Source organism: Hoplias malabaricus, chromosome 9, assembly GCF_029633855.1.
Source record: "Hoplias malabaricus isolate fHopMal1 chromosome 9, fHopMal1.hap1, whole genome shotgun sequence".
Lineage (NCBI taxonomy): Eukaryota > Metazoa > Chordata > Actinopteri > Characiformes > Erythrinidae > Hoplias > Hoplias malabaricus.
In genome coordinates, this window is record NC_089808.1 from 22,727,066 (window position 1) to 22,740,078 (window position 13,013).

The 13,013-nt window shown below is 40.9% G+C and overlaps 2 protein-coding genes across 2 annotated transcripts in view; one reads left to right on the forward strand and one right to left on the reverse strand.

Moving 5' to 3' along the window:
* Positions 1-737: 737 nt before the first annotated feature.
* zgc:153115 (uncharacterized protein LOC768186 homolog) lies at positions 738-7,149 on the reverse strand. Its single transcript, XM_066682112.1, has 2 exons — positions 5,835-7,149; positions 738-3,484 (listed from the first exon to the last, which is right to left on the reverse strand). Exons 1-2 carry the CDS (start codon positions 6,370-6,372, stop codon positions 3,252-3,254), a joined length of 771 nt encoding a protein of 256 aa, XP_066538209.1. The 5' UTR covers positions 6,373-7,149; the 3' UTR covers positions 738-3,251.
* A 3,202-nt stretch (positions 7,150-10,351) lies between these two features.
* LOC136706650 (uncharacterized) overlaps positions 10,352-13,013 on the forward strand; it is a 38,395-nt gene continuing 35,733 nt past the window's right edge. The window contains exons 1-7 of the mRNA XM_066680243.1: positions 10,352-10,467; positions 10,750-10,800; positions 11,056-11,213; positions 11,373-11,443; positions 11,989-12,154; positions 12,375-12,512; positions 12,605-12,782. Coding sequence (XP_066536340.1) covers positions 10,407-10,467; positions 10,750-10,800; positions 11,056-11,213; positions 11,373-11,443; positions 11,989-12,154; positions 12,375-12,512; positions 12,605-12,782 — 823 coding nt within the window. The 5' untranslated portion in view covers positions 10,352-10,406. The remainder of the gene's footprint in view (positions 10,468-10,749; positions 10,801-11,055; positions 11,214-11,372; positions 11,444-11,988; positions 12,155-12,374; positions 12,513-12,604; positions 12,783-13,013) is intronic.

The window sequence follows — 13,013 nt, forward strand, 5'->3', positions numbered from 1 at the left end:
CAAAATGCAAAGTTTGATTCCACAGCAAAAAGGAGGCTTTGTAAAAGTGGGACACGATTGACGCGGCAGTATAGCGACCATGACTCGTCCGGAAAACAGATACATGTCCGTGGCAGTGGGCACACAGTTGCCCCATTGATGGCTTAGCACGTTTGCCAAGAGCAGTACAAGAGATCCAAAGACGAGTCCGAGCAAAAGGTCTGACCCATTACTGAAAAGAACAAGTTAATGAGGCTGAAAAGAAACCCACACGGCTTCTGGATGGGTTATTTGCTTGGTTTACAAGACACCTACTGAGGGAAAAAAAAAATCTTCTGCTACTGTAAACAGAATATATGGTCAATCATTTGATTTTTTGTAGAAGCTACTGCCCTTAAGATAACTGCCAGCAGCTACCTTTATAGCAGAGCTGATATTGCATGATATGAAGTGTGAGTTCAAGTCAGAATGGATATTATCATGTCAGTATTATATAAAATAAACCACCAAAAAAATTATATTTTTTCGCTTGGACACAGAGAGGAAGACACTGGAGAAAAGTAGACCATGCCCAAGTAGGACGGATCTACCAGGAATGGAGGCCTGTTTAGAAGGCAAAGCTTCTGTACCTGGATTTAGCTGACAAATTGAGAGATATATATATATATATATATATATATATATATATATATATATATATATATATATATATATATATATATATATATATATATATATATATATATAAATCAACCATCCTCAAGTCCATTTTTTTTGTCCTCTCTCATACTTGTCCAAGCACTTAGAAATAAGGTACATAACTGAGGCTAAAGCACTGGGTTTATTGTGACAGGTCTTCCAATTTCCACAGTGTTCCTTTTTTTGTAGAAGCACATAATATACAGTGTTGCCCATCACACTAGCAGACAAATACCATCATCATCAACACCTACAAGAAAAGTGCAATATTGCATATGTGTATAATCTTTAGTTGAGGAAGAACAAAATATGCCTCGAGGGCAAATGTCACCTGTAGAAAAATGTACAACGGTAAACAATGGTGCAAACGAAGTTAAGGCTTTTTCTGAGATTCCTGATGTGTTGTATTGTTCGCTGAGTTAAGACGTGAGAGGTCCGCTTGTGGGACAGTTTAGAGAGAGGCGGCTTACCCTTCTCTCTGCTACGCGCACACACACACACACACACACACACACAAACTTGAGATTTGCATACACACAAACAAGCAAGCAGCACTAATCTAGACTTTAGAGCAAATACAGTACTGGGAAAGTCAGACCACTTTTACCAATCCAAAAAGAAAAAAGAAAATAAAATTAAGCACAAGTTTCAGGAAATCTTTCTGAGGGAAGGACAGACATAAAAGTAGCTGCCAAGAAATTGCTGGCATTCTAAAAAAAATAAATAAATAAACAAAACCCAAGAGGCCTGGGTGCATAGTACCCAGACCTCAACATCATTCAATGTGTTTGAGCTGGTGAGAACATACTTCCAAGACTGAACTTGGGAGGTATGGAAAATACATCCCTTTTAGTCCTGGCACTTTAATGTCCTCTTCTGTACATGAAGTCTGCTTTAGAAAAGTGGCCTCTGACTTTTGCAGAGTACTGTATTCATTCTTTATCCCCTAATATATGCTCTATAACTTAACAGGCATCACTTAAGATAATTCATATAATATCTCTACTGTAGAAGCATCAAGTGTGTGTATGTGTATATGAGAGAGACATACACGCTTACACACACAGCCCCAATCCATTTGTAACACTACCAGTCATATCTAAATGTGAAAAAATTTAAAGTATAAATAAAAATGAAACTGCTTTATATGAAAAATCAATATGCAAATGACCTAAAAACAAACACCCAAAACAACAAAAGAACACTTTGAATCAATTCCATTTCTATGGAACTTCAGTGTCAACCCTAGTGGGATTACATATATATATGCATATATAAAAGGCCTGTATAAGTAATTGTACATAAAAACAATAACTTATTCCAATATTAAAGATGGCAAAAAGCACAAAATATGCTTCCCCACAATTTGCAGGTTAATTTTGACCCGAGTAAAGCATTTCACTTTTTTCTTTATGCTAGCAGACCCAAACATATTACAAAGTGAGAGAAAGTACATGACTAGGCTTTTTAAAGCTCAGCTGCTTATTTAAATGTAAACCATGAGAATCTGAAAGCTGACGCCAGTTCAGTGTAATCTTTAAGACTGTTACATGTATTACCCGACAATGAAATCTTACACAACTGAAACTGAGCACCAGTGAATGCCTGCTCATGTCAAACCCGTTTCCAGACGTTTGGGACGTGACAGGCGTAGTGGATAAGTACAGAGATCGTGTGGTGTGCAAGATGTCCGCTTAAGACCCGGAATGATGAAGAAAAGTAGAACAGTGTCCATTCAACAGTGGCCTAACATCATAAATAAATCATAAATAAAAAAAAGGGCAAATTTCAAACATGGCTGGTAAGTGATGAGACTAAGCAAGACGCTGTAGAGAAACAGAAGGACGTGAAGGTGAGGACTGTGCGGCCATTTGCTTCACGGCTTCAATAGAGGAGCTTGTTGTGCTTTCAGTGGAAGGGGCCGCGGCCACTGCTTTTTCCTCTGAACGCAACACAGATTGCAGCCATTGAGGCATCACGCGTTCATCATGCTTGAGTTTCTACAGTCTGCAGACACAAGGAGGAATGTGTTGAGGCAGATGGTCGTTGCTGTTGTTGTTTGAAAGGAAAATCATCATGATTTGGGAGGATTCATAGAAGACAAGGCAAATAGCTTCTTTCAAAGCCTTTCAGTCAATGAGATTGAACACTAAAGTGTCAGATCATACAGGGGTACTACACAAAGCAGTGTTTCTCAAATTAGCCAGCTAACTTAAATATTCCAGCACAAATATTGAAGAACAAGTGTGTTGGAGAAGGACTTAATTTATCTGGCTTACTGATACATCATGAGGTTCATTTGATTTGAGCTCACGATATCTGGCTAAGAAATCCAGCTTTGTGAAAACCCTCCCAGGGTTTACGTAAGCCGCATAACTAACGCCCAAATTGGGCAACACCCTTATCTTTCCTTTTATTGTACAAGTGATCCGAGATATTCTGATTTGACCTCCCAAAAATGGTGTTACTGAAAGACAAAGTGGTCTGAACTGAGGGCCAGTAGGAAAGCCGGAGGAGATGAGAAGTGGACTGATGGCGCCAGATCACCAAGACTCTGAGATGACTGATGGCCCTCAGGCTTGGACGGACCCCGGGCCTGAGCCCTTGCGGCTGATCATGGAAGGGTGGAAGTCAGGGTGACGTCGAGCGTGTTTGATCAGATGGTCACTGCGCATAAAACGCTTGTCGCAGAGTGGACACTGGAAGCGTTTCTCTCCTGTGTGTGTGCGCAAGTGACGAGCCAGTTCATCGGAGCGAGCAAATTTTTTCTCACAGCCAACCCAAGTGCAGGAAAACGGCCTCTCACCTGCAACACAGAAAAGATGAAAATTATTGGCCAAATGCAGTTAATGTAAATAAGCTTATAACACTCCCATTTGTTTGAAATGCATATCTATATTAAATATATTTATTTTTATTTTCTGATTCCACTGGTTCCTATTAGCACCACTGAAAATTATGAATTTTTTGCATTTATCCACTTGGAATGACTGTTTAGCCCTAAAAGACTGATTTATGTAGAAATAGTAGTTTATACTTTTAAATCATACAATTAAAATAATAATCATCACAAAAACCTATGCAGTCAATTTGAGCAGTGTTAAAATTACTGAATTACTTTTTTTTTTTTACAAAATAACTGAGCATATTTTAATAAAATAAACATCAAATTTCTTGTCTAAAATAAGTTTTAAACGGATCTTAAAAGTGCAAGGAGAACATTTTGTTCCAAAGAAGCACCACCCAAAGGCCGAGTCTAAGTTTTATGCAAATTTGACTCCAGTCACAAACTCGGTCCTCCCTCACTCCTCCTGCTCTTTGTTCATTAATGTCTTTGTTCTGGAGCCACGCTTTGGAGTCTTACCCCATTTTTCTGCTCACAACAATTTTATAATGGCTAAAAATGTGCCCATATTTTACAAACAGTGTTTTTATTTCAGCGGGAAGGGAAAGAGTGAGCAAGAAGAACCCATGGCAACGGAGCAGACAAACAGCCGTTACCCCGAAGTTAGCCAACGCTAGCAAACTCTCCCATGCTGTGTTCCAAATCGCATCCTACTCCCTACATAGATCACAAAATAACGACTTATACGACCAAACACCGCAGTGTGTGTCCAGGATAAACATCTCCTGGATTCAGTTATAGCGCTCCATTATACATGTAATACACCATAACGCCAAACATCGCATTTCTGTAAGCTACATCAGGGAGCTACGTGTAGGGAAGAAGGGTGCCATTCAGTGCGCACCCCGCAAAAATGAACCTTTGTTAATTTATCTCAGTAAAAGAAATACGTCCCTACGTATCAATCACTGCAGGTAAAGACGTAGTAAAACATTGAGGAATAAAAATTTATCAGTTAAAATAAGACAACATTTCAACAACAAAGATTAAACAACCACTAACTTATTAGACTATTAACATTACGCTTGATGTATTTAAAATATTAAAATGTTAACGGGTTTAAAATCTTTTCTTCCTATTTAAGGAAATGTAAAAAGACTCACGACTGTCCTGCTGAACAAAAGAACATAAAGTATTAACAAAAATTACAAATACATTAAAACCTGATATTAATGCTTCCTAATTGCGAAAATGGCTGGATGGTCACCATTAGAGACCTTTATATTCTTATTGGACATGGACTACTTTCATAGATCATCTTAAAGTGTGTGTCATTTTGTAATAATGTTACGCCCCATACACCACTGTGCTGTTAAATAAGACTATTTATTCAACGCATTAACATCAACAAAACCTGGCGGTTTTGCTTCCTAATTTGGAAATGACTTAATGGAGACTCTACAGACATCCGCTCCCTATAGGATGGGTTTCCTATGCGAATGCTGGGCCCCTTTGTGTTCTTTGTGTCATCTATCACACTTCATTCAACTTCACAACAAAAAAGCGCCTGTGTGCTGGCTCAGGTGTGTTCGGCTGTATCCCAAATGCCCCTTTACTCCCTACATAGTGCGTAAAGTGGGTAATTAAACTGTCTTCGTACACACATTGCACCAAATGCTAGATATAAGTCTTGAAACTTGTCTTTACCTCAAATTACCTTTCCGCCAGACATATGATGCCATATGTGTTTGTAGGTGGTATTATTCTATGTCCCTATAAGTATAGTGCACTACATAGTCACTAGGAAGCCATTTGAGATAAAGACTACGAGTAAGAAGAACACAAAGTAAAAATACTGACCACAGAAAAATTTTAATTGCTTCTGTGGGTTATTTGTCTTCGAGCCGGGGCTGAATAGAAACAACGAATCTCACGCGTTTTCACTACACATTAGTGACATTTTAATAGTGACTAAACTAAAGTTTGTTGGATTTCTAGCGCCACTAAGAGGAGGGTAACAATCTCCATCCTTTTGTACTTGGAACTAGGGGTAAAGACAAACCCCTACCGTTAAATATATCCATAACGGAGTATGATTACCTGTATATATATATATATATATGTCCTTATATCCATCCTTCAAAGAAAAAGGACAGAACGGACTACTGGACACCAAGAACCGACACCTTTAATGGTTTATATGGGAAGGGTATAATAAGCACACCAAAACACCTAAAACCATCTTAAAAAGTAACTAGGACAGCAGCCATCCTAACTGTGACTTAAAGCCAAATTCATAACCCGTGTTCACCTGTGTGGGTCCTGATGTGCGCCTTCAGGTGCGAGGATTTGCCGTAGACCCGGTCGCAGCCAACGAAGGTGCAAGGGTGGCGCTTGGTGGGCGAACGGGGGGTCGCCGTCGCAAAGCCTGGCCCTCCCCCTCCTCCTCTACCGCACATGTACTGCATATGCATGTGCACCGGCGTGGCAGCGGGGGTGTTGTCCGGGGTACTGGGGTCCGAGAAGGTGCTGTAGCCGCTCTCTCCACCGCACGACAGCGACGACGAGTTACTGCTCTCCGAGTGTGCGGAGGCGGGCCGCGGCTTGCGGCGGAGATCCGCGGCGGCCCCTGGGCCTTGGAGGCCGAGCGCCTCGCCCACTTCGCGATCCTCGCTCGACCCCGCATCCGCTTCGCCTTCCCCTTCCACGAGGCCCGGGGGAATGAGGCCTTGCGAGGCCGCGGGGGGAAGAGCCACCGCAACTGGCTTTGGCCTGTGGAGCACCGGGCCGTTGGAGATAGACATCAGGCACTCAGCCGCCAGATAATCCGAGTACGCCAGCATCGACATGGTGCTATAGAGGGGGGGTTGTGTCTGCCTTCCTTCTGTGCCTTTAAAGCGTCTACAACACGTTGTTTTGTGCCGTTCAACCCTTGATGTATCTTCCCAGTCTTCTTCAGATCTGTTTTAACGTGTTTTCGAAAGTCTTCAGGCAAAATATATCCTATAAATGAATCTTATAAATGAAGATTGTGAGATCGTGCCCTCAGCCTCTCAACGTGGTTATCCTCCTCCCACACCTCCCTCTACTGCGGTTGTTTTTCTCCTCTTTACGTCCTCAAGTTCTAACCTTTAGACCAACCAGCGAGGATCAGATCACACGTTAAACCTTTCGTTTTTTGGTGATGTAGTGATACTTTATATTTCTTTATTTCTAAGCCCTTAACAACTAGTTCACGTTGTTTTCCACCATAGTACTTCTCGTATTCGTCGTGAATAGTCAATAAGCCTGTAAATAAACGTCTCCTGAACAGTTTAAAAAAAAAAGTCTGATTTGAAACGTTTCAAACCAACATAAAACGTTAAAAACGGTCGGTATTGTGCTCCCAGCCCCTCAACGTGGTGTCCTACATTGCCCCTCGTTTCTCCAGTGTCTGCTTCTCTTCTAAAACGATACAAGGGGTAGGTTTACTCCTCGGGTTTATCGTATAATGTTTAAATACGCTCCGGGAGCGGTAAATGAACAAAACGAACCGTAAAAGACGTTAAAAAACACTAACGCGGTGGATATTGTGCTCCGAACCCTTAGCGCGATGTCCCACTTGCTCCTCGGTTCTTCATTGTGTCTGCGTGAAAGCCGGTGAAAACCACGCCCCCACCACTAATTTCCTTTCCTACCCGTTTTTATGAAAACGTCCCGCCCACTCATGCTTCCTACATTCTGATTGGCTGAAAGCTACACTCTGATTGGTCCAAAGTTTATATTCTTTAGTGCATCACCAATCCTAGCGCAGGATGTGCCGGAAAACGGGTGTGTTATAAAAAAAAATGACGCCAACGCCACGCAGCGGATGACGTCAAGGGCGACGTGGGCGTGTACCGAAACGGCAGCATTGTGAAAGTAAATACTTTTTTTTTTAATTATTTATTTATTTCTCAATTTGCCTTATAATGTCCCACGTTACGTCTTGTTTAATATAGAATAGTTGTTTTTTAATATTCTAAATCAATGGAAACATAATAAATAAACGTTTTATTCCTCCATTCAAACTCTTCAGTCAATGTAGCCTCATTGTTCATGTTGCTGTTACTATATCCTTATATACATTATGTATTATACGATCTATAGCTTGTTTAATCTAAACGGAAATGTGTGACACATAATGGAACACTCTAGAGAAGCTGTACACAAGTTCGCCATATTCAACGCCTAGTGTTGGCTAGTGGGGTATGATAGAAAAGCACCTCAAGTTTTCAGGAGCCTTGGAACTACACTCTTTGGAGAGACTGAACTCTGTTTAATAATTCTGATATGAGTTTAGGTCGTGTTTCTGATCCAGTGCTAATTAAAAATGTCAGCCAATTACCTCTATCATGCTTATTTGTATGTTAAGCAATATTTTGGATTCAAAAGGGGCTGTATAAATGAAGATCATCAGTGATATTATAAATATTTTAATATATTTATAACATGTACACTCTCAGAAAAAAGGTATAGTACGGGTACTTTATTGGTAACTAAAGCACCCGTAAACCAGAGCACCTGGAGGAAACCCACGCAGACACAGGGAGAACACACCAAACGCCTCACATACAGTCACCCGGAGGAAACCCACGTGGACACAGGGAGAACACACCACACTCCTCACAGACAGTCACCCGGAGGAAACACACACAGACACAGGGAGAACACATCACACTCCTCACAGACAGTCACCCAGAGGAAACCCACGCAGACACAGGGAGAACACACCAAACGCCTCACATGCAGTCACCCGGAGGAAACACACACAGACACAGGGAGAACACACCACACTCCTCACAGACAGTCACCCGGAGGAAACCCACGCAGACACAGGGAGAACACACCAAACGCCTCACAGAAAGTCACCCGGAGAGGGAATCAAACCCACAACCTCCAGGTCCTTGGAACTGTGTGACTGCGACGCTGCCTGCTGCGCCACCAATATTAGTCCTGGAGATGAAATGGGGTGTATGAAATAAGCACAACTTTAAAATCTACAATTATAATAGATATGTACTTTTATGTTCCCCAATTAAAAGTACTGTATATGTACACTTGAGAGTACAGCCACAATGAGTTTTTCTCACAGTGTATCATATAAATATATAATAATATTGCTATTATTACTGGTATTAGTAATATTAGTACCCTCTACTATATTGTTGATTTTTCCATACCTGAATATCTGACTATTCTATATTAATCTATGTTAAAAATATATCACACACACACACACACAAAAACCCAGACAGGACATATTTTCCATTGCTTTGTTGGGCCCTGAATAACCGCCCATATGTGGTGGGAGCAAGTGAAGGGGGAGGGGTTTTTGGCTGGTGTCCCACTCCCACCCATAAAGTTTAGGGTGGGATCACATGGTCTATGGGTGGCATTGGACAGGACATCCGGCTCTGGCCTCCTCAGGTCTTCTGCATGTTTAATCCCAAACTCATTCCCACACAGTAACTGCCTGCAGTGTTTGGATTGTGGATATTTGTGGCCTGCATGCACCGTTCATTTTCAGTGCTTCCTCATCAATCTCAGAAAAAAAGGGAGAGAAAATGTCCCACTGTCCATAAAAGATGTCACCAACTGCCCTATGCCCCTCCTCCACAGGGCATATCATTCAAGAAGGCAAAGAAATTCAATACTTAGCTAACATTAAAATGACCTCTTTGTGTTTATATCCATTGTCTATGTTCAGCTCCACTGACCACAAAATAGTACTTTGTAGTTCTAGAATTACAGAGGATAGTGCATTTGTTGCTCTGCATACTTTGTTTACCCCCTTCTCCCTGTACTTTATTGGTCAGGACCACTAAGGACAGGTATGATTTGGGTGGTGTATCGTTGTCTGAGCTGCAGAAACACTGTCGTGTTGGTGCTGTGTTAGTGTGTGTTGGGACAAGGGTTCTGTGCAATCGGTGGGCCTTGATTTTTTTCATGCGTTCATATACGTATTTCTATGAATTTCCACGTATCCTTTAGCAAACATGCGTTGACCAGTAATGGACATGCTGAAATTATTTCGAAAAACATACTGAGACCTCCATTAAAACGCTTTCTGTTGAGAACCAGTAGGTGGCGCCTCAGGATTGAGTTTTTCCACAAATATTGTCATTCTGTTCATTTAGACATTATGTTTTTGATGATATCATTCTTACTAAAAAAAGCATACACATATTGTATAATCTCCATAGAAAAGCATGTAATGAAACGGGAATCTCTGAAGCAGTTGCCCATGAGCCCAAGATCACAATCCTCAACCAAGCCCCCTCCGTCCGTCCGTCAACAACATATTTTAAACGTAAATGGACGTCCAAAATCCATCTTAATAAGTCAGTTAAGTGGTGACTAATTAATAACGTCGATGGACGTCCAAAATACGTTTTTAAAAAGTCAGTTATTTCGAGACCAATGGGCGTCCAAAATACATATTTTCAACGTCTGCGTTTGGACATCTTTTCAACTGTCATTTTCAATCTTAAGAAGACGTTGGTTACACGGCAGTCATTACATTTCACCGTTGAATAAACGGCTAAATATTTACTGGGTGACCTCTCATTAAAGTTCAAGTGGTTGAATCCCATCAAATCCTCATAGCAAGGTTCCAACACGGAGTCTAAAACCTTCCCAGGAGAGTAGAGAATGTTACTGGTGTCTGCCTTGAGCTTTGAGCTGTAGTCGACTTGGTGTTTGGATTTCAAGGCCTCCAGCTGAGGAGGACTCTCCTCATTGGTTTCTGACTCTTTAGTGGTTTACATAGGCTCAGCTCAGTCTGGTCACTCACTAACACTCGCTCAGTCCAGGGATGTTCAGAGGATTGCTTTGACACTTCTTCCTGAAGACGACAACGGCCATGAGTCCTCGGCTGCTCCGAGATTATCTCTGCATTATGCTTCTGCTTAGCACCTCCAGCTGTAAGTGTGTGTGTGTGTGTGTGTGTGTGTGTATGAATAGTATACTTAGTGTTATAACCATTTAGCATATGTAGAATATGAGCACTACAAATGGAGTGGAGTAAACTAGACTATTTACAAGATTTACGAGATTTCTTTAAAAAATTAGACACTAAAAAATGAAAAAAAACAAAACAACAACAATATTTTATTTATTGAAACTTACGTTTCTGCTTTTTTTTCCCTTATACTGAAAAATTCATAAATGTTATTTATATTTATTTCATGATTCTTTGCTGCTAGGCAAGTGCCATAAAATGCAGCAGGATGAAATCTGCAAATCCACCTGCTCTGGTGAGAATTTCTTTTTTTTTTTTAAACAAGCATTATAAAACATTAGCACTGTTCAGCAAACACAAACAATATACAGTGTATTTTTAATAATTGTGTGTGTGTATATTTACCTGAAAATGTCTCAGATTCATTTCTTAATAGAAAACAAAACCTAATTATTACATCTTCCTCATAAACAAGTGGCTGATTAAAGTTATTCAGTGAAACAACGATTCCACAGAAACAACAATAAACCTCGTCTTTTTTTGAGTATAGCATCATTAAATGTGCTGAAGGGACAGAGACACACGTACAGATACAGCACCACCATCAGCAGCTCTCTGAAAGGACCCTCACCAGCAGTCAGCCAGCTGGCCTTCGACTGCGTGGTTGACATAGACGTCTTGCCAGAGTGTCCAGACATGGTCATAAAGGTACAGCTGCGTTTTAGAATCTGTCCTGATTTATTTGCTATGTTTTCTGTAGAATATGAATGTATTTTTAAAATGAAAATTCCAGTTTCGCGTAACCTCACACAGTTGCTTATATGTCTTTGTTGAAGTGAAGTATGTTGCTTATCTTTTATGTTGCAGATCAGAAATCCACAGATTAAGCAAAGCTCGTTGAAAAAGGACAATTCTGTGCTACGTTTGAAAAGCATAAGGTAGATGAAGTGACGTGCTTTTCAGACATTCTTTCTTTTCTAATGCTCACCATATTTAATATGATTGAAGTTGCCTGACTGTGTTTTTGAAAACAAGAACCTTTTAAGCATTAAATTTGACTAATTTGACAGCAGAGGCTACATCCTCTATTTCATTTGATGAAACTTGTCGGATTTACATTCAGGGCAGAAAGAGCTGGAAATAAAATTATTTGTAGTGCGAGTGTGGGTTGCTTTTATTAAAAACGAAACCGTGTTATTGATACAAAGACCCACTCCATTGAATGCTCATAGCTCTCTCATGTGGATAACCTTCAGACTGCTAAACACGAGTGAGTGAGTTACAAAAAAACATTTTAGCCACGGTACAAAGGGTACAGCCATGATTTTACAGAGTAACTGCTTGTTAAAATACACTACAGATTAGCACACAATTTTCAGTGTACTTCATTCAAGACAATGTGTTAGTTTGTGTATGCTGACATAGTTCCATCTCTTGTGGGTTGAGAGGTTGTGGGCACATCTGGTGTTTTGCTTTTTGTCAGAGAGGCGCTGGAGAAGACCCCCTTGAGGTTCCAGCTTCAGGGGGGAAAGGTCACGGCTCTGTGTCCGCAGGAAGCCGAGCAGGTGTGGACGCTCAACATCAAGAGAGCCTTACTGAGCATGCTCCAGACATCCCACTCTGGACGAGCCAGGGAAAAAGTGAGAGAGGTGAGAAATGTCTCAACAAGTTTTTCTACTCTCTCTCTCTCTCTCTCTCTCTCTCTCAAACACACACACACACACACACACACACACACACACATACAGGACCTTTGTAGTTGCATTTTGCATGTAATAAAATGTCCCACATTTTCAAAAGGAGACCCACACTCTCTGTTTCTACATCTATGCTCTTACTACACATGATGATTCTCAAACATCTCTGTAGACTGATGTGTATGGGACCTGTATCAGCTCTTATGAGCAGAATGGACCTTCAGTGGTGAAGACACGGCATCTCCAGCAGTGCCTCAGAGACAGAGTCAATGATTTTTGGTGGCAGTCTGTCCCACAGAAAGAAGACATGGTAAGGTGCTCAGTGTAGACCAGCTTAAGCCTTTTGATAAACATCTTTATCTGAGTTTGGCGTCATATGTATTTGTCGTATCCTATTATCAGACAGTAAACGTCAGCCTCAGATGCACTCAGCTCTTCGGCACAGCTGTGATGGACAAAGTGAATTGCACAGAGTCTGTGGTAATAGTGCCTTTGTCTGGGTCTCTGGATGTGGCCCAAACCGTCACCGTGTCCACTCTGACTCTACTGAGAACTCTACAGGGGATAAAAGTACGCTCAGGTAAAGATTTCAGACTAGTATTGGGATTATTTCATACACATCTTTTTCTCCTGTTTGGAACTTCAGCACATTCATAGCTTGGTGAATGTACACATTACCCCATTCCGATTTCACACAGTCCCACAGGGAAGACTTTTATTTTGTTATGAAGTTATGAAGCTAATCTAAATCAAACATGTCTTGGCTGACTTATTTTGTAAGTGCAAATCTGTGGTACCAATGCAGACTGAT